The sequence below is a fragment of the Phalangium opilio genome, unplaced genomic scaffold (genome assembly GCF_054372755.1).
Source record: "Phalangium opilio isolate 3A_F unplaced genomic scaffold, DU_Popi_V2 ptg000082l_1, whole genome shotgun sequence".
NCBI classification, from domain to species: Eukaryota; Metazoa; Arthropoda; class Arachnida; order Opiliones; family Phalangiidae; genus Phalangium; species Phalangium opilio.
Window position 1 is genome coordinate 3736704 of NW_028324189.1, and position 21951 is coordinate 3758654.

Below are 21951 nucleotides of genomic sequence, written 5' to 3' on the forward strand. Positions count from 1 at the left end.
TTATAGATTACAAATTCGTGAAATAAATATAGGTATATTCTTTGAGTGGCTTGGAAGGCATAAATATTTCTGCAATTACATTCCTGTCTCTACCAATAGAGATATTTTATTGTCTGTTTAGCTAAACATGCCAACGTCCCCTGTAGCCTGTGTTTACTATCGCCTAATTTGTAGATGCCGAGGGTGGGCTAAAAGTTTACGAGGCAAGTTGTAAATCGAGTAAACAACTTCTCGGGAATCGAAAGCTGTTAAAGGATATAGTCGGCCCCCATCCCTCGCTTAGATACCAACCGAATTAAGCTTGCAATATGCAAATTTCATCGCGTTTCCCAGACACTAACCTATAGTAGTACAACGAACCCAGCGTTTTGAAACTAGTGTCTAGAGAGGGGTATAAGGGAAGATTCGGCAAATTAACCTATAGTTGTAGCATCTATTAAGTCCATTATATACAGGGTGTAACATGTGAAGCAGTCATCAATGTGAAAGTGAAAATGTAGTTTTAACTCTCCCATATACAGGGTGTTTCTGATATGTCTGGTATAAATTAAGGGGGATTTGAAATCAATTTTGATTCGAAAATGTAACTTCTATCTCCATTTTGCCCCAAGGACAAGGGGGCTGTATAGCTCTTCATATTCAATACGCCCTGTATATTCCTTTGATATAATGTCCAACCCTGTAATATATCGGTGAAAGACCAGCCCTATCCATATACCATGGAGTGAAATGAGACAAACACACAATAAACAACGGACATAAACTCACATATATGCTGGCTGTTTTGATTTGGGGAGAACTGTATAGTTGCTCGGGTTTAACATTAACATTCCCTCTCTCTTTGAAGCATTTGGATCAAAACCATTATTCAAAACACCTTTGGTTTCCCCGCTGTTAAATCTCCTCTATTTCAATCTAACCATTCTCGCCTCAAAGTTTTGGAAATTAACTGGAAAACTGTCTTAATTATTTATCATTCAAATAGCTATTTACTATAATCAATCGTGAACAACATTTTCCAGTAAGTATAGGAGATGCATGGGGGAGTTTTAATGAATTGAGCTTAATGTTCGAAATAAACAATTAAGATTCTTTAGGCAAACACTTAAAATTGGTCGGGATGATCGCTTTGTTTTAGGCCTTTGTCAAAATGCCATTAGAGAGAGTATAACCCTAAGTTTATAAGATATGTTTTCCATAAGTATGACACTTCGTAATGCTACTGAGAGACTTACAGCTCGAGCTATAGTTCGAGAACGACAAGCGAGAATTGCATGTCTACACTCGGTGGTTAATTTTGCTGGACTTCCATCTTCCTAATCAATACGTTGTCACTTCATGACAAGCTCCAGTTTGTAACCAGTGACAAACTTATGGTAGGAACATATCTTATAAACTTGGCCATCTCTCTATCGCTTTTCTCATATGTAAGGAATCGCATCTGGCCAAGCTATTATATTCAAAGGATTAATCACTTTAGCTCAATTAATTCTTGGGTTTATTTTAAAACCAAACTTTTAGGTTAGGGTTAGAAGGAAAGTATACCTACCTACCACAGGCATGCACAGCACGCCGAACAACATCTGTTTCGCGCTGGTAAAACTACAAAATGATTGTGTAATTAATTAGAAAGAACCAACACTCTCTCTTGCTCTCTCGCATTTTTTGGAAGTTATTTCTCAAAGCAGGTAATTAATCTTAAAAATTTATAAACTGTACCTTTTGAGATTGAGAGGAGAAAACGGGCCTTTACTTAGAATTTTAAATGACGTTTTTCAAAAACCTTTGGGATGCACTGAATACAAGAGTTATACATACGTCACCAGAAACCAAACGTAAAATATTCTAATAACGAATCGCCCCCTTAAGAACCGAAATGTTTTAATATATTTACGAAGTTTCATCCCATAGACATTAGAGAGAGGGAGAGAAGGTATGTTAAATGCGGGCATATGTTCATAAGATATGTTCCTCCATAAGTTTGTCACTGGTTACAAACTGGAGCTTGTCATGAAGTGACAACGTAGGTCATATATTCGAGGTAAAGCGATGATTTCCTGGTGAGGTGCTGTCAAAGGCTTAGTACAGACTAAATAGGACCTAGATGGAAGTCCTGCAAAATTAACCATCGAGTGTAGGAACATATCTTATAAACTTATGATGCACACATTAAGCAATTGCGTGTTCTAGTATAGACATTTTGATTCTGGTTGTTACCCCTTTTACAATTCGTAGGACCCGAAGTGAACATTAATTATTTACCGACGTTTTTAATCTGAGCTTCAAAATGTTCTTGCTGATGGCGTTATAAATTGTATATCATTTTCCCTGGCTTCGCTCTTGTTAAATCCCGTTGAGATTGCACGTGTTACAACAGAGTTCTTGGGACAACGTATCCTCCAAAATACGTTAGCGAAGGCCCTACATCAAAGGTTTTGTCTGGCATTGATTTCGGGCCTTTTAAATATTCATTGAAAGTTGAAACAGCTGCTGTTCCCCATCTAACGTATATACCACCCCCTTCTTTAATATAATATAATATAATATACAACTAGATTGTAATATACCCAAGCCTTATCCACTCAAGGGATTGTCTAAAATTCTAACAATACCGCATCTTCAAAGTTCTAACCCTAATACAGGCCTAGGTCTATGAGATCTATCTTTTCCTTGCTGCATGCTGTTGTGGTTCGGTTTTGCGCATATACAGACCTTGGTTCGGTTCTATCTTTATTCATATTTGTAGAGCGAGAATGAAGAGCCTGGTTTCCTTCTCAGGATTATGTTTACCAGTTTTAATTAAATTAAACGCGGAATTCTTAAAATCGTTATTGCTAATTATCACCAGCGAAAGTAACATTGCAATCAGTAAACTAATTTTACTGTTACACTATTCCTTTAAAATATATAATTTAAATTAAATTGAATTTTTTTTTTCCTGAGATTTGAAAAATTGACTTCTGAAGAATTTTTGAGTGACCTCCAATGCGTAGGTAGTAACCCCATCCCTTGCAAGCTGCGGCATTTTAGGGTTTTTTTTATACTTCGATGAACCTGCTGTTTCGCGAACTGTAAAACCTTTTTTTTTTTTACTTTTTCTGGTTTCATAATTTGATTTAAATTGTTTCTCTGAAGTTTTGATTTTTTAGTTCTTTCTTTTTATCCCAATCCCTTCCCCTGTTACAGTTAAAATGGTTTTACTTTAATCTCATTGTTTTCTTAATTCACTTTGACAGTAAGACATTACCCAGTTTAACACGGGTTTCTACCTAATTGTTAATGTTTTTCTCAAAGATAATTAACCTTTTTTTTTTCTTTTCTATTCTCTTCTTTTGAATACAGGATCATGGAAAATTTGATAAAATTCAACGCGTTATATTTGGAAATGGTTTAAAATTTTGGCTTCATAAGCTGCTCTTTCTGGATAGTATTTCCTATCTTTCTCATGGTAAACTAAGTCTGCCTTTGCATCGCTACGTTCTGATCGACATTGATGACATCTTTGTCGGCGAAAAGAGTACTCGGATGAAACCGACTGATGTTCAGGTAAAATTAAAGATTAATTCTCTTTCCTTTATAACACATAGTTTCCAGGCTAGGAGTATTATACAATTTACACCAGGAAGCCAGCTAGGTTACATGGTACTTCACTTCCGCCAAATAGTCTTTCCTCCTGGTGTAAATAGTATCAATCCTCATTGTCTGAAAACTATGTATACAATATATAAAAACATAACGAAACGTTTGCACTTTGTTTATTATTATGAAATTGAACCCTCGCAAAATCTTTTACAATCTAAAATACAATTTTTCCCCATCATCTCGCAGCAAGCATCTCCGCGTCAAAACCATTTGTAAATCCCATCATTTCTTATTTTTGAAACTATGCAAATAGAAAAAAGATTCTTAGAAGCATCTTTGGTAGTATCTATCTTTAGAGGTTAAATAATAAGACAGGCTAGGCTGTAAGGCCTTCCCTTCGGCCTGAGCAATATTCTTAAGTGGTTATTCAGGCCGTCATTATTTATTACATAACCTTAGTTCTTGGTTTAGTAAAAATATATAAATAATTTTTTACACGTTACGCTTTCTGAAAAGTTTTTAAAAGTTTTCTATAGGTTACAAGTATGATAGTTTTTAAAAGCTTAGAATTTTTTTTTCTAACTTAAAATGAAAACTTTACGCCCGGATTTTATTATAAGCCTTAACGAGAAAATGCTAAGCGGATGCGAGCGGCTTTTCGCTTCTTTTACGACGACGAGTTTCTTTGATATACTGGTGGTGATAGCGTTAGAAAAAACATCTTTGGAACAGCGCTATTCTTATGGTTTTTTGCAAAAGTTTACAGCCACGCGAATAGAAATTTTTCAAAAATATGTTTTTTTCTTCTCTCCTCTCTCTCTCTCTCTCTCTCTCTCTCTCTCTCTCTCTCTCTCTCTCCTCTCTCTCCCCCCTCTCTCTCTCTCCTCTCTCTCTGAAAAGTTTTAATGGTTACGAAACACTTCCTCGTGCTCGGTTTTTTGAGGGGAAAAATATGACTATTGCATTTTTGTGTATAGCTATAAACTTTGACTTTTATTCCAAAAAACCCTGCAGGGATCCTGACTTCTGTGTATGTGTTTAAAAACGTTGTTGAATTTACCTATAACTTTAGTGTGGGCTTATTCACAGCCCTGGTTCTATTTGTATTTGGTTCAGCACCTGAATAGGCGTATTTTTAAGTTTGGTATAGTGGATAGTGCAGGTAATGGATATTACTTCAATGTTTATACAGTGTTATACTTATTTTTGGGGTTTGAAAGGTGTTTTTTATGACGTGAATGGTAAAATTTCATTCCATTAAAAGTGTTCTAACCACTGAACACTTTGGATTTTCATGGACAATTCCATTATATGAAAATGAATAATAATATGCGCGGTCTAGAATATTAATATCTGGAATTTCAAGTATATATTAAAATTCTATAACTTTAATTTTAATTATAATTATAATAAAGTCTAAAATGAATATATGTTTGTAGATTAGTATAGAGCAAAAATATGGCTACAAAATAAGCCAAAAAACGTCAAAATCGGCCAAAAACTAAGAAAGTTAGGAGTTTTTAAATATTTTATTATCGCACCTTAACTTTAAAAATTCTATAACTTTAATTTTAATTGTAATAAAATCTAAAATACAGATATGTTTGTAGATTAGTATATGGCTACAAAATAAGCCAAAAACGTCAAAATCGTGCAAAAACTAAGAAAGTTAGGAGTTTTTAAATATTTTAATAACGCACCTGAACTTTAAAATTCTATAACTTTCTTAAAAATTTACCGATATTGATGTTCTGAAACTCAACCCAAGCTTAATCTGTGAAGTACTATCCTACCACAGTAAGTAGTTTTATCTTGAAACCTTTCCCAGGCTCATTTTAAAGAGTATTGAAAATTAGAGTGCCTGTTACATAATACAGATAATATTAAAAAAAAATTTCAAAAGTCTATGTAGGCCTACATATACATTATCGAACCGTATTCAAAATTTTTAAACCATTGTCGTCCATCGCGTCTATAAGTTAAACTCATCCATCAAAAAAGCCTGGCGTAGGAGATTGGAGTGAAAAAAAAGGTCGTTTTGACACGGGCATACCTTTTTTCTCACCCATACACTCAAGTAGGCAAGGCTTAGGCTAAAAATTCCTTTGCATAATTGTCATAAATCATTTCTACATTTTTGGGTGCTGCGATGAAAAAAAAAAGAAATAAAGGTGATGTGGGAAGGTAGGACCCATAACATCCCTCTCCTTTAGTACAGTTTTTATTCTCTGGTCCATTTATATCTGCCGTGTATTTTTATATTTCATATATCATTGAGGAGAGTGCCCAAAAAAACGGTTCTAGTCTGTGGTATACACCCACTTTTTTTTAAAGTTATATCTAGAGAGTATATAGTATATATTTAGTTTATTCAAGTTTCTCCTGAATATAGAACAGTTAGGATAAGTTTTAAATGCTTTTACTGTATATGCGGGAATAACGTAAATTCTACTATAATTACTAGTTAATGACATAACTAATCATATTTTACATGATAAACATTGTAAAATGTTGCTAACAATCCAATGTCGTTCTTATTACATCACTTTTATAACTGAACATTATATTTTTATATTTATTCCAATATTATATTATGGTTATTCACGTGTTCTCAGGTTTATATGGGTTCTTGGTATCTTTAAAATATATGCTTATAGAATATTGAGGTGCGCAGGGATAAGGTCCCTATGGGGTCATTAATATGAGGGCTCATTTTTTTAGGGAAATTTTTGCAAAACGCGAGAATGTAGGTATATGTCGAATGGAGGAAAAATGTTCTGGCCTTCAAGAGAACGAGGAAATTTCACACTATGAAAAATTCCTCTTTTCATTCGGGTTTCTTTCTTTTTTAAATCCAACTTATTGTTGTATTCAAAGGGGTTAGTGAAATTATTTCCATGCCTTTCGGATCATATGAGTTTAAACTAACTTTGAACGTCTTTTCTTCTTTACTTTTTAAGCTAAGTAAGGAGGGTTTTAATTTTAGGATCGAAGATGTTAGCGCTAATTGGGAAAGAATGAAGAATAACCAGGGATAGATTTAATTTCACAAGTAGGAATGGAGAACAGATTAATCTGGGCGTGTGTCAAAGTCCCGGACCCCCTACCACGGGACGGGGGGGGGGTATGAAAGATGAGGCGGGTCATAGCGACAGAGGTAAAATGGAATTACGTCAATATTTTTCGCCGTCCCCGTCAGCAACGTCATCATAACGTAGTTTAAGTGAGCCAATAATATAATTTAAACTTTTCGTTACGTGTTGGAGGGAGGGGCTCAATACTGGGCTATGAAGTAAATAATAACCGTTCTCCATTCTTACTTCTAAAATTAAATCTATCCCTGGTATTACACTCTCCCTTTAAATTCCTGTATTATACATATAGTCAATGGAAATTGGGATCTATTTTATCCTTTTATGGATCATATATTTTGCAAGAGCTCTTTTTGTCTCTGCCGGAATATGACGAGAAAATATCGTAAATTGTCTACTTATAAAGAAAGAATATTTTATGTCGCGTGCTATGAGGTCTTTTCTGAAAGTTTTCGTCTATTTTCACGGACTTTTTCCCGCCAGAATTTAACGCTGGCCCTCCGTCCGCCCCGCCTCCCTTAGGTCTTCTAGTTCCCGCTTCTTCCGATGCTTTATTTAATGCATCCTTTTGGTATTTTGGTAAAAATCTCTAGAGTCGCCAAAGGCTTAAAGCTTTGTCCGCCTTTATAATCATTACGACTCTTCTGGCTTCATTCCATCGCGAAAGTTTTGTAAAACTTTGGTGGATGGACCGGAGTTTGGCAGTCGTTTTTAGTTACGAGGGGATTCTTTGCGGGTTCATATAAATGCGGAAACCAAGCTTCTCTCCTCGTCAGAATTAGAACAATCTTCATTTATAACAATTATACGAACATCTCCCAGGATATCTTAAACCAGGAATTCATACATCGAATAGGAATCCACGTGTAACCATTTTTACTCAACGTATCTTGTAGGCTGCGGATTTTGTGGGGAAGAGATAGACTAATCATTATGTTTGACGAAATTTTTACCTCACGAATAATCTACCTTGGACTCCACCAACCAATGAAATAACAGTTAGAAAGACGTCAGAATTATGTTTTCGGCCCACAGAACCCGGGTAGAAATATTTGAGATATGGGGGGCGCAATCATTCCAAGTATCTGTATGTATTCGTGCTTAAACCTAGGAATAGGAATGAAACTTAATAGAAATTGCTGGGATATTATTAATGTTGTGTGAAATTAAATAGTTTTGGGCGCGAAAACTTTACCGCCATTATATGAGATATCTTTTGAGCGGCTTGGTTTGCCTTAACCTTTTTTGGGTCAAATTAAAAGGTATATTACATATGCCATAAGTTTATAAGATATGTTCCATAAGTATGACACCACCTATACTTCGTAATACTAGAGACTTGCAGCCTCGAGCTAGTTCGGGAACGAGAAGCGAGAATTGAAGTACTACACTCGGTTAGTTTTGTAAGACTTCCATCATCCTATTAAGTCTGTACTAAGCCTTTGACAGCGTCTCACCAGGCGTCGCTTTACCTCGAATCTATGACCTACGTCACAAGCTCTCATTAACCAGTGGTAAACTTATGGAAAGTATCTTATGAACTTGTGGATGTATTGGTTTGATGGCCGTAGGGACCCATGACTGTTGTGCCATCTTAGTTTAAATTTTCTCTAAGGGTGCTGGCATAGTTTGACTTAGCATTTCTTTAATCCTCTTGGACCAAAGTAATTGTTGGCACTCCGTTTAACGATCTCCTAGAGGCCAGCCAGAGAACCTCCTTTTTCACAGTCGCAAATAAAAAAATCTCTTAAAAGCATTTTCCGAAGCTCGGTTCCGTTGGGAATTGAGGCTTAGCTCCTGCGGTGCTCCTTTAGCCGTTGGAAAAAAAAATGAGTGTTTAATGAATATTCAAGAATCTTTTGGGCTATTCCATTACCTAGTCACTACCTATTAAGATGAAAAACGGATAAAAACTTAACTAAATTACCACAGAGAGTTAGCTAACTCTAGAGAATATCCAAGGTTCGAGCATGCGCTTTGCAATCCTTCTTCAATTTATTTAATTTAATAAACAGTATAAGCCTTGGCGATTAAATACTACATATATTAGGAAGAATTAAATACCATTTTTTTTTCAACCTTAAATTAATACAGACACCAAAATTTAATAGCGGTACCTTGGGGTCGCTTAAAATCTGTACGATTGTCTTTTTTAATAAAATATTTAAATAATCCATTAATAAAGCAATCTCTTAAATTAAAACTGAACAACCAACTGTTATTTTAAGGAGTAACAAAAATTAGATATTCAAATACCTTAAAAATAGACCTGTTGTAATTAGATTCCTGTCTAGTTAATTTTTGAGCCTACAGGGTGATATCGTAGTCTAATTTGTAGTATAAATTAATAATAGTATGATTTAATAATAAGATTTAATTATACATTTAATTTTTGAGTTAACTTAAAACTTTAAATCATCGAAAGAAAAATTTATCGAACACCGGTGTATTGCAGGCAAATAGTTTTACAGGCGCCCATAGAAAAAGCATGGGAGATTTAACCCCTGGAGGTTGGCTTCTCTTAATTTTATTTTATTTATTTATTTTTTTTTAAATCTAAGCTCCCTTATTCCCACGTATATTTCTAGCAAACTTCTTCTCTGTCAATTTTACTCCCATCTTTTTTAAGAGGTTGATATCAGGCTAAAAGCTTCCCCTTCCTGAAATCTCTCTTTATTTATCTTTTTTTTTTCTTGAAAATCTGTTTTTTTATTTCGTACAGGCTTCGTATTAAGCTAATAGCTTTTGTTTGTGTTTTCTTTCTCGATCGATGTAGCCAGGGGAAAGTAGTTTTTTATTATCTTTTCCAAAGGCGAAAGCACCTTTTCTACCTTACGTTAACCCATGAATTTTCAGGGTTTTTTAATATTCGATTTATGGCTTACCTCAAGAAGGTTTTTTTCTTTCATTATTTGTGGTTTTGGTCTTTAAGAAATAATAGTTTTTCTTATACACTTGTTTCGTATCCGATTTTTATTTTAGTTTTTTTGTCTCCTGTTCAAAATTCATGGATACAGACATTATGCTAATTTAAAACGTTTTTACGCTTTTTTATTTATTTTAAACTAGCTAAATAAAAACCGTATGAAATATCTGCCTCATCTTGTTTTTATTTTAGAAAATAATTTTTTAAAATTTAAAATTTCAACTAAACTATAAAGCTAATATGTTACGGACCTAGATTAATAAGTTCTTGGAAATCATAATGGCTAGGGGTTCTAGGACCCAACCTTGAGAACCTCCACAAAACCACTTGAAAACACTTCTTCTCCTTGTGTTACCAGTGCCACGCAGTTTGGTATAATTTGATTACGATTTGCTTTAATTTTTGATTCAATTTGAACTAGATGATTAAAATTAGATTTAGATTGAATCTTTTCTCGTTTAATTAAATATGCAAATATTTTTAATTTAGGCTAATTAATTAAGATAAATAATCATCTTTCTGATTAATAGAACAAATATAGTCTAAATAGAATGTGAGTTAATGAGATATTATTGTTTATCTTTGAAAGAACGAACTTATATTTGTACAAAAAGCTAATTTGCAAAAGGGATCGCCCTTATATCGAGGGGATGATCACTCTTTGCTATTATTATGTACGTTCACCTCGAAATTATTACGTAATCACGGTGTAATCCGCGGAATTCTATAGTAGGTAATCGTTATACGGAGAAGGGCAAACTCATAGTGATCATCCCCTCGTTTTCCATTTTATTCTATTGATATAGAATAATAATAGAATTGGTTCTGTTCCGTTTTTTTTCTCTTTTTAATTTCCTTAGGTCTACCGGGTATTTTTTCATCTGTACTTTTTGATAGTGTAGATAGAGTAGGCCTAAATCGATTTCAACTCGCGGAAAAATAACGATTCCAAGCTAGGGTTAGAAACGTTAAACCTTGTCGATTTCATTTTTTCTCCTTTTCCGTTCTTTTTTTTTTCACCATCGTTTCTAGGGCTTTTTTTGGAGGCAAAGGAAATGGCGAAGAAAAAAAAGGAGAGAAAGAGAGAGAGAGAAAATTTTCTTCTTCCATCTTTTTAATCTTTTCCATCGCGACTTTGTATAAAAGGCAGTTTTTCTTCGTATTTTTCTCATTTTTATTGGACATTTTAACGGTTCGACGATCATAATTTATTAAATTTTGGGCTTCCTAAACTATTCTTTCTCGTTCGTTTTAAAGGGGGTCCCCGCTGTTCTGTAGGAAAAATATTTTCCAATCTTCTGATATTGTGTTTTTGGTCCATTTTTATTTTCTCATGCAGCCTCTTGGAAATTTTGCAAAAAAAAAATTGTTTTCCAACTTCTGATCCTTTTGTTGACAGATCTGAATTAACTCTACAAAAATAACCGCTGAAAAACATTCCCTTCACTATGGTCTAGCTTGCACACGCGCGATGGTGGGGCCCTTAATCAACCGTAAAACTAACAAAGAATAATTTGTTTACTACCTCATATGTCATATTTTATCAAAGCCACTTAAGTTGATTGGTGTGTAGGTAGATAGCCAAGGGGATGGGAAACTCAGGGAAAGCCTTCCTTTATTTCATTATGGAGCTTATTTGCTAAACTTCACTCTTTATTTTCTCTTTCGTAGGCGCTGTTGGACGCTCAGGAACGTCTCCGGCAATCTGTCCCCGGTTTCCGGTTTAATTTGGGCTTTTCCGGAAAGTTCTTTCACCGAGGTAACGCCGAGGAAAATCTGGGAGATGACATGATCCTTCGTAAGTCCGCCCGCATTCCGATCTGTTATGAGATATTTTTTTCTACCCCAACCAAGGTCTTAACCCTATCATAGAAGAAGCCAGCCAGCGATGCGAGTAAATAGAAATACCTATCAAAAAAGATTCCTCATACCAATCCTGCCCTAATTACCTTGTTAGTTGACATACGGGATTGCGTTTATTAAAAACCACCGCGTAATAAGACCATTTATTGGTGGAAATTGTTGCGCCTTTGGTATATCAAAATGGCTCAAGTCTTAGATATAAAATTTGTGGCTTTATTTGAAAATTCGAAAACTAATTATCAGAAGGGGATAATAGAAGGGTGACACCTGTATCCTCTTATCACTTAAGTTATGTAACATGATTCTGCCCAGGCTCTAGTACTCATCAAATTTCATATGGGCATCGCAATCAACCGACAAACCTTAATTGTCTTGACGTGGGACAAAAATCCACAAGCGCCTTTGCAAATAGTTAAGCCCTAATGGACTAATGATGAGGGAACTATTTATCGGTTTAGTAACCTTGCTCCAAATGTAAAATGATGTTGGGAAGAATTATGTTACAATTACCCCGCTTTGTGGTTGGTGTACACTTCTCTCGAAGAGAACGTGTATTATATACTTCCGGTTCGACATAGTGACAAGAAGGTACAAAAGCAGCTGGTTTATCACGAGACAGGCTAAACTGGGCTGCCACTTAAGAAAGGTTCATATCCTTCATAAGGTTGGTCATCTAATGTATGGTACATGATACGTATGTATAGTCTAGCCATGCACGGGTATGGTACGTCGGACAGTCTCAAGATAGCGAAAGATGGATTGGCTCAAACCGTTTTTCTTCTGGCTACCTCTGACTGGGTACAGAGTGGTCGACGGGCTAAAAACCTCCGCCGTCCAAACCCCCCCCCCCCCTTTTCATATAAAAATGAAGGGTGTATAAGTATATGCTGGTAATCGGGCGATGCTATTAGTCTGAGGTTACGTCTACCCTACCCATGAATCAAAACGATGATAAGGTACAGTCCACGCGAACGTTAATATTAGTCCACTATTCCTTCTTTTGTGTGTGTGTACATAGTTGCTCTATGTTCTTACGTCTATATGAAATGGCGGGACAAATGGCTTCATAGAGTTCTCTTATTTGCTAAAGATTATATGCCCTGGTTTCAACTATGGATTACCCTTTTATTTCTTTAAGGATGTTGATTTAACTGAAGATGTATTATAGAGAATTGACATGTAACGTTAATAATTACGTGAAAAAGTCTTGGTCGGTTTTATTTTGGTAGAAGTATATTTGAAGTTATATTCATGTAACCGGATTTTCTATTGAAACCCTACGATTGGTCACAGACTCGCAACTTTTAGAAGGGTTTGTTAATGTATAAAATTGGGACCCTCCTATATAGAAGTGTTCATAAAAAAGGTAGGTGCATTTCCAAGGAGACACCATTCTACAATTACCATCATCATAAATAAACCTTTCAAATATCCCTAGTTTTTAATGTAGGGTTGATTATTGAAATTTTCAACTGGGGTTTATTTTTTTTTGGGGTTTATTTTTTTTTTGTAAGAGTGTTGAAGTGTTCCAACTTGCATTCAACGGAACAGTAGTACAAAGTCTCCAAATTGTAGATAAGGAGGTACTTAATTAAAAAGTCTCGATATATAAAAAAACCACAATGGATTTACAAGGAGGACAGCTTATTTAATTGACTTAATGAACCTTAATTATTTGAAAGGGAAACCCTCCCTAAGATTTCGTGCCGTTTTTTAGATTGTGTCTCGTATAGAAAAATGTAACAAAGAAAACTAGAGATTTATGTTCAACGGTGATTACTTCTCCCTTGCCCTCTTAGTCAAGGCAAGGGTGTACAATATCAGGCAGGCTTATATGCAAAACAAGAGTTCTAATGCTACTTTCAACGTTTTCTGGTGTCCTTTTTATTTTATTCACGAGGGGGACAAAAAGGGAGTCAACCCGTTCGCAAAACGTGTATCATTAGCCAGATTTTTAGGGGGTAAAAGACATGTCTTTTCCTAATTTTTTTTTCCTTTTTGTAAGTACAATGTAGTTGTTAGAGAAGCGCCGGTTTTTATCGATGTTAGAACTGAAGAAGCAGTCACCATGAAGAAAACTAATCGGTAGGCCTAGTGCAAAGAATAAAATTAGTATGGGGGGTTTTTTCGTGAAGCTTAATGATTCTAACACACGGAAATTTTAACACGATGATCATTTTGGTTTTTGGAAGAATGAGAAAGTGTTCTGACTAAGATAAGGAAAATGGGAATAGTGTTTTGTTATGGTTGGGGAAGATTGTTTTATTTATTTATTAAAGTTTTGTTTTCGTTTGTTTACAGTTCCTCGTACGAAAAGTGTTTTATTTATTTAATAAAGTTTAAATTGTGTTTGTTTCTTTCTTGTTTGTGTTTGTGTTTGTGTTTGATACCGTATTTTAATTATTTTATTATTAAGGGTGAAAATTATTGGGTAAATTTTATTTTTTGCCCATATTTGTTATTTAATATCAATTAGTTGTGAAATTCAACTAATCAAATTTAATCAATGCATACGCGGTTTTGCAGGTTTTAATTGGTTAAGAAATGCGTTTTAAACCAATATTTTTCAATACAATTATGAAATTTTGCGCTATTTATGATATTTTATAGAAAATGCTCATAAATATTGGTGGTTTGAGCATATGTCAACCTCATTTATACTACAATGTCACTGAGATCGAAGAAATGTTATTTACACATACTTGTTACTTAGTAACAACTAGTTGTAAAATTCAACTAATCAAAATTTAATCATTTCATACACAGTTTTGCAGGTTATAATTTTTTCAGAAAATGCGCTTAAAACCAATATTTTTCAATCAAATAAAGAAATATCGCGCTATTTATGATATTTTATAGAAAATGCTCACAAATTCATACTCGGTTTTGCAGGTTATAATTAATCAGGAAAATACGTTTAAAATCAATTTTTTTCAAGCAAATTTAAAAAAATTGCCGTATTTATAATATATTATAGAAAATGCTCATAAATTCTGGTGGTTTGAGCATATGTGGAGTCATAGTCAACCTCATTTATACGATAATGTCACTCAGATCGAAGCTGAAATGAGGCTAAATAAAGAATTCGCTAAAGTAATTTAGATAATTTAATAAAGAAAATGCGAAATTAAATTTTAATTAATTCTACTACGTCGTTAATATATATAGAAACATAATATTCCCACTGATTCCGGTTATTCAATTGCACCACATCACTCTGGGGTTTACCCGGTGCACGAACCATTATACGAAGCCTGGAAAAAAGTATGGAACATTCACGTAACCAGCACTGAAGAATATCCGCACTTAAGACCAGCTAGACTTAGGAGAGGTTTCATTCATAGAAATATCATGGTAATTAAAGTTAAAGATAAACGAATCAATTGTGTTTCAATTAAACACTTCATTTCTTTCTGAAGGTGTTACCTAGACAAACTTGCGGTCTTTATACGCATACTATTTACATGGATATGTATCCAGGTGGTAGAGAAAAACTGGAAAACAGTATTAGGGGTGGTGAACTGTTTTTCTTATTTGTAAATAATCCAGTGAGTGTTGTTTCATGTTCTATTATCTCAATAGATATATTGATAAGTCGATTCAACTCAATCAATATCTTACAATGTTATTCTTCAGATAAATTTATTCATGACTCATCTTTCCAATTACGGAAACGATCGATTGGCACTATACACTTTCGAATATGTTGTAAAATTCTTAAGATGTTGGACGAATCTTCAACTTTCAACTATTCCACCTTTGCAACTAGCTGAGAAATATTTTCAATTTTATCCTGAAGAGACTGATCCTGTGTGGATGGTAAGTCCGACGAGATTCTGTTAAATTAATTGTTAAAATTTAATTATAATTTGTTTTTAATCATCTAGAATCCTTGTAATGACAAACGCCACGCAGCTATTTGGTCTACAACAAAATCCTGTGAGCAGTTGCCAAAATTTTTGGTGATAGGTCCTCAAAAGACTGGTAAGTGTACTTACTAGTGTACTAGTGTGGTAAAATCCGGAATTTTCGAAAATTTACTAAAAGTGTACTTGCGTGATGAATTTTCAAAAATTGAACTAGTATTTTATTGTAATTTGTTTTAGGTACTACAGCTCTTTCAACATTCTTAATACTTCATCCAGCTATAGTTAGTAATTACCCGAGTCCAGTTACTTTTGAGGAGGTTCAGTTTTTTAATGGGAGAAATTATTATAAGGGTTTAGACTGGTAGGCCTCTTAAACATTTAAATATTAACATTAAGTTAAGTTTAAATTATATTTAATATTTCTTTAAAGGTATATGAATTTCTTCCCTGTTCCCAAAAACTCAACGGATAAATATCTGTTTGAGAAAAGTGCCACTTATTTCGACGGCGAACTAGTTCCCACAAGAGCTCACGCTTTACTACCCGAAGCCAAACTAGTCACGATTTTAATTAGCCCAATTAAAAGAGCCTATTCTTGGTATCAGGTAAGATAAATTTAATTAACAAACTTTTAGGGAGAGAGAGGCGAAAATTTTTTCAATAAGTGAATAAAGTTTACTTAACATTAATTTCTTTTAGCATATGAGGGCTCATAGAGATACTACGGCTCTAAACTACACGTTTTACGAGGTAGTTACTGCCGGAGATCAAGCTCCGAAACCTCTAAGGGAATTACGAAATCGATGTCTTAGTCCAGGGATGTACTCTCAGCATCTTGAAAGGTGGCTCTCTTTCTACACCCCTCAACAGGTATGTACAGTACATACTTTTTAATATAATTAATATTACTTTTGAAATCAAAAAATATAAATTGAATTTGATCAGCTTATGATCATTGATGGAGAGGAACTGAAAGCTGATCCAGTCTTAGTCATGAATAGATTGCAACATTACTTGAAAATTAAACCTTTCTATGATTATAAAGATAGATTAAGGTAAGTGTGCACGTGTGTTCCATTTTTCATAGGTAACGTACTTTCTTTTCTAAGTTCTATAGTTAATTTAAGTATGAAGGAATTGTGTCTTTTTAACGAAATTAGGTTCACTTTAAAGATCAGTTTAATTAGATTAATTAGTGTAAGTTTTAAATGATTTCACCAGGAGGGAGACGAGATATACCCTTTTTATATTACCCCCAAATTTCGGAGACAACATACTTTCCTTCTGAGTTCTATAGTTAATTTAAGTATGATGGAATTGTACCTCTTTAACGAAATTAGGTTCATTTTAAAGATCAATTTAATTAGATTAATTAGTGTTAATTTTAAATTATTTCACCGTAGGGGTGACGAGATATACCCTTTTTATATAACCCCCTGTTTTCGGGGACAACGTACTTTCCTTCCAAGTTCTATAGTTAATTTAAGTATGAAAGAATTGTGTCTTTTTAACGAAATTAAGGTTCATTTTAAAGAACAGTTTAATTAGTGTAAGTTTTAAAAGATTTCACGGTGAGGGAGACGAGATATACCCTATTTTATATAACCCCCATGTTTTCGAGATAACGTTCGTTACTTTTAAGTTCTATAGTTAATTTAACTATGAAGGAATTGTGTCTTTTTAACGAAGTTGGGTTCATTTTAAAGAGCAGTTTAATTAGATTAATTAGTGTAAATTTTAAAAGATTTCACCGTGAGGGAGACGAGATATACCCTTTTTATATAACTCCCATCTTTCAGAGATAAGATAACATACTTTCTATCCAAGTTTTATAGTTAATTTACGTATGAAGGAATTGTGTCTGATTAACGATATCGGGCTCATTTTAAATATCAAATTAATTAGATTAATTAGTGTAAATTTTAAATGATTTCACCGTGAGATAGACGAGATATAGCCTTTTTATATAACCCCCATGTTTTCGGAGACAACGTACTTTCCTTCTAAGTTCTACAGTTAATTTACGTATGAAGGAATTGTGTCTTTTTAACGAAGTTGGGTTCATTTTAAAGAGCAGTTTAATTAGATTAATTTGTGTAAATTTTAAAAGATTTCACCGTGAGGGAGACGAGATATACCCTTTTTATATAACTCCCATCTTTCAGAGATAAGATAACATACTTTCTATCCAAGTTTTATAGTTAATTTACGTATGAAGGAATTGTGTCTGATTAACGATATCGGGCTCATTTTAAAGATCAAATTAATTAGATTAATTAGTGTAAATTTTAAATGATTTCACCGTGAGATAGACGAGATATAGCCTTTTTATATAACCCCCATGTTCTCGGAGACAACGTACTTTCCTTCTACGTTCTATAGTTAATTTACGTATGAAGGAATTGTGTCTGATTAACGATATCGGGCTCATTTTAAAGATCAAATTAATTAGATTAATTAGTGTAAGTTTTAAAAGATTCCACTGTGAGGGAGACGAGATATACCCTTTTTATATAACTCCCATCTTTCAGAGATAAGATAACATACTTTCTATCCAAGTTTTATAGTTAATTTACGTATGAAGGAATTGTGTCTGATTAACGATATCGGGCTCATTTTAAAGATCAAATTAATTAGATTAATTAGTGTAAATTTTAAATGATTTCACCGTGAGATAGACGAGATATACCCTTTTTATATAAGCCCCATGTTCTCGGAGACAACGTACTTTCCTTCTAAGTTCTATAGTTAATTTAAGTATGAAAGAATTGTGTCTTTTTAACGAAATTAGGTTCATTTTAAAGAGCAGTTTAATTAGATTAATTAGTGTAAGTTTTAAAAGATTTCACCGTGAGGGAGACGAGATATACCCTATTTTATATAACCCCCATGTTTTCAGAGACGAGGTACTTTCCTTCTAAGTTCTATAGTTAAATTAAGTATGAAGGAATTGTGTCTTTTTAACGAAATTAGGTTCATTTTAAAGATCAAATTAATTAGATTAATTAGTGTAAATTTTAAAATATTTCACCGTGAGGGACCCGAGATATACCCTTTTTATATAAGCCCCATGTTCTCGGAGACAACGTACTTTCCTTCTAAGTTCTATAGTTAATTTAAGTATGAAAGAATTGTGTCTTTTTAACGAAATTAGGTTCATTTTAAAGAGCAGTTTAATTAGATTAATTAGTGTAAGTTTTAAAAGATTTCACCGTGAGGGAGACGAGATATACCCTATTTTATATAACCCCCATGTTTTCAGAGACGAGGTACTTTCCTTCTAAGTTCTATAGTTAAATTAAGTATGAAGGAATTGTGTCTTTTTAACGAAATTAGGTTCATTTTAAAGATCAAATTAATTAGATTAATTAGTGTAAATTTTAAAATATTTCACCGTGAGGGACCCGAGATATACCCTTTTTATATAACCCCCATGTTCTCGGAGACAACGTACTTTCCTTCTAAGTTCTACAGTTAATTTAAGTATGAAAGAATTGTGTCTTTTTAACGAAATTAGGTTCATTTTAAAGATCAAATTAATTAGATTAATTAGTGTAAATTTTAAAATATTTCACCGTGAGGGAGGCAAGATATACGCAATATTACATTACCCCCATGATTTAACAAAGATATATCTATGTATTTGTTAGGTTTGATTCTCGAAAAGGGTTTTATTGCCAAGTGACTCGCGTGAATGGTACCCAGTGCTTGGGTCGTAGTAAAGGTAGGTCATACCCGGTGATGGAACCTTTAGCCGAGAAGTATTTGAAGGCTTTCTACCTCTCGCATAATGTGGCGTTGTCGAAACTTTTGGACAAATTACGACAACCCATTCCCCCGTGGTTAAGAGAGGACCTATCTCATAGTTGATTCCAAAGTGGTGGTATAATATACTGTTTTTTAATTGCACAACAAAACAAATAAAAAAAATCGCGTATATGACTATTTAATTCTTTCGGCGAACGGAAGGCATACCGTATAATATAGTAAAAAAAAATGTAAATACTAAATTAAATAGTTAAAATAAAGAATTGAACGAGATATTAATTAAAAGGGCAACGAATTCTTCGATAAAGGTCATGTTTCACTGACAAAAAAAAGTTGAATATTGTTGTTTATATGCATATATATATATAAGTAAGTAGTTGGTTTGATTGTGTGAATGAAAAAGCAGAATTAATTATTTCTTCCAGCGTTTTATTCAAAGCTCTTAGTTTGAAAATTATAATTAAGTTTCCGCAAATTATTACGTGACGATTAAAGAATGAATTAATAGGAATTAGAGAATTAAAAATTATTGTTAATTCTAGCAGATAGACAATCTAGTTAATGTTTAATTATGAAAAAAAAATTACGTGTCGCTTAGCGGAATGAATGTTACATATATCTTTTAAAAAAATATAAATAATTTATTAATTTCAGATTTTGATTTTGTTTGTATAAAAGCTATCTATTTTTTTGTCAGTTTTCATGACCTTTATAATAAATCTTTTCAGATAAATGATCAAAATTGTAATCCCTACATTTAATTCTCGCGAATTTAATTATATTTAAGTTAATCTAAATGAATTTCATTTATTTTTGAGAGGAAATTTATGAGAAAAAAAATCACGCTTTCATTCCAATTAATTGAGCTATCTTCAGTATTTTTATATACAACTCAAAAGTTTTGAGTAGTGTTTTTTTTTTTTTTTTTGTTTGGACAATCTCTAGTAGTTTAATTTAATTTTAAAAATCGAATCAGCAATAATTTAATCTTTGTTTTTCATAATTAATTATTTTCTAATTAACGGCTGTTAATTAACGTACGGTGAATAATAATAACATTTTAATGAACAGCTGCTGCAATTAAAGAAAAAATTATTTAGGTACGCTTTAATTATTTTATTTAATTTTTGCTTGAAAAGAACGCGATTAAATTAAAATTTTGATATTTCTTAAATATAGTTTTTTGTTAATTATAATTAATCTTTGGCTAAATTTTAAATAATTATTTAAAATATTTAATGGTATTATAGAAAGGTACTATCATATTGGCGGCTGCTTTTCAAAAAACAAAATAATTGAATATATTAGTGTAAAATATTATTTACTTAAATTTTAAATTGTAAACTATTTGGTATAATTTTTATTAAATTAGTAATCTATTCTATCAGAAATAAGAAATGTTGTAAAAGTGTTAGCTAAATAAATTTAACTATAATCGAATTTGGAGATGGCGATAAACAAAAACAAAAATAAACAAGGTGCACCGTGTATCACAGTGCTAGTTCATATTATAATAAAAAAAATTTAATAAAGTTAAGGATAATTAAAAAATTATATAAATCTGTGCATAAACGAAAAAAAAAACCATACATTTTTCCACGTTTTTTGTTTTTATGGGCAAACTAAATTTTGAAATTGTAATGTTGTATATTATATCTGTAAATACCAAATCACGAGATGAAAAAAAAAAGACAACAACCTTATAATATAATGTATATAATGAGAGAGACTTCGTGTGCCATCCAAAAATATTTAGCATCAAAACCTCGGCTGATATAATTAAAAAAGTACTTCCATTTTTAATTGTTGTTATTTTTATTTATTTTTGACACGTTTAAATTAAATCTGCTCTATTTAGTTAATATTTTTTAATATGTATATGACAACTTGCTTTACACAACTTCACAGCAGTCTGGGAACATTTCCGGTGAACTTAAAAGCAGATTGGTAAGCGTAGAGGGGAGCTGTTATATCATTTAGTTCCATAAGTTCATAAGATATGTTCCATAAGTTCGTCACTGATTACTGAGAGCTTGTCATGAATTGACGTCGTATATTCTTTTAAAGCGACGCCTGGTGAGGCGCTGTCAATGGTTTAGTACAGACTAATGTTGAATATGGACTGCAAACCCGAATATAGTCAATTCTCGCGTCGTTCTCGAACTAGCTCTCATTAAGTCACTAGTATTACCAGGAGTTCATAAAAATCCCCCCCCCCCATTAGCTCTAAGCCAGTATCGTACTTCCCCCCCTCCCCGAAGTGGGTTATTATGAACTCCTGATATTATCCACCCACATCAGCCTTATCTAATGGAAACTGGAGCATAAGGATTCCTTGTGTCTTCTCTATACTTTTTGGTACTTTTTAGTAATTTTAGCGGAGTTATTCTTTTCTTCCACTACTTGCGGTGAACAATAGTAATTTCTTTTAATAATAATTATTTAATTGATGGTTCGTACAAAGTTTGACATATTTTTCCTACCCTTAAGTCGGATTCCACTTATAGCGAGAAATGCTTCACTAAATGGAACATATGTGTCGAAAACCAGCCATAAATTATTAGTTTAGAAATGTTATATATATATTTGGAAATGGCACTCTGACGTGAAACCATTTTACCTCTCCGAGTCAAGAGGAATTCTAATTAAGACATTTTCAGAGGATACAACTTTTAACTCAAAGTAGATGATGTTAAAAATTGAGTGAGCAATAATTGGTCAGTGATCAATTTAAAATTTGTTGATTCAACAAGTCTAACCTCCGTTCACAAGTCCCAACTAGCTCACTCAACGCGAGTTGTATCGTCTGAAAGGGGCTTTATTTCCTCATGCGCATCCTCTATCCGTGGTA

At 33.1% G+C, this 21951-nt stretch overlaps 1 protein-coding gene across 3 annotated transcripts in view; it reads left to right on the plus strand.

The window, feature by feature from the left end:
- Positions 1–20903, plus strand: part of sfl (N-deacetylase and N-sulfotransferase sfl) — a 103319-nt gene extending 82416 nt beyond the window's left edge. For all 3 annotated transcript variants that reach the window (XM_089847745.1, XM_089847746.1, XM_089847747.1), the window contains 12 exons: positions 3343–3546; positions 11272–11398; positions 14441–14556; positions 14632–14817; positions 14883–15011; positions 15100–15282; positions 15351–15447; positions 15570–15693; positions 15763–15937; positions 16032–16202; positions 16278–16387; positions 18983–20903. In XM_089847745.1, the coding sequence (XP_089703871.1) occupies positions 3343–3546; positions 11272–11398; positions 14441–14556; positions 14632–14817; positions 14883–15011; positions 15100–15282; positions 15351–15447; positions 15570–15693; positions 15763–15937; positions 16032–16202; positions 16278–16387; positions 18983–19202 (1842 nt within the window). In that variant the 3' untranslated portion in view covers positions 19203–20903. The remainder of the gene's footprint in view (positions 1–3342; positions 3547–11271; positions 11399–14440; positions 14557–14631; positions 14818–14882; positions 15012–15099; positions 15283–15350; positions 15448–15569; positions 15694–15762; positions 15938–16031; positions 16203–16277; positions 16388–18982) is intronic.
- The last annotated feature ends 1048 nt before the right edge of the window (positions 20904–21951 follow it).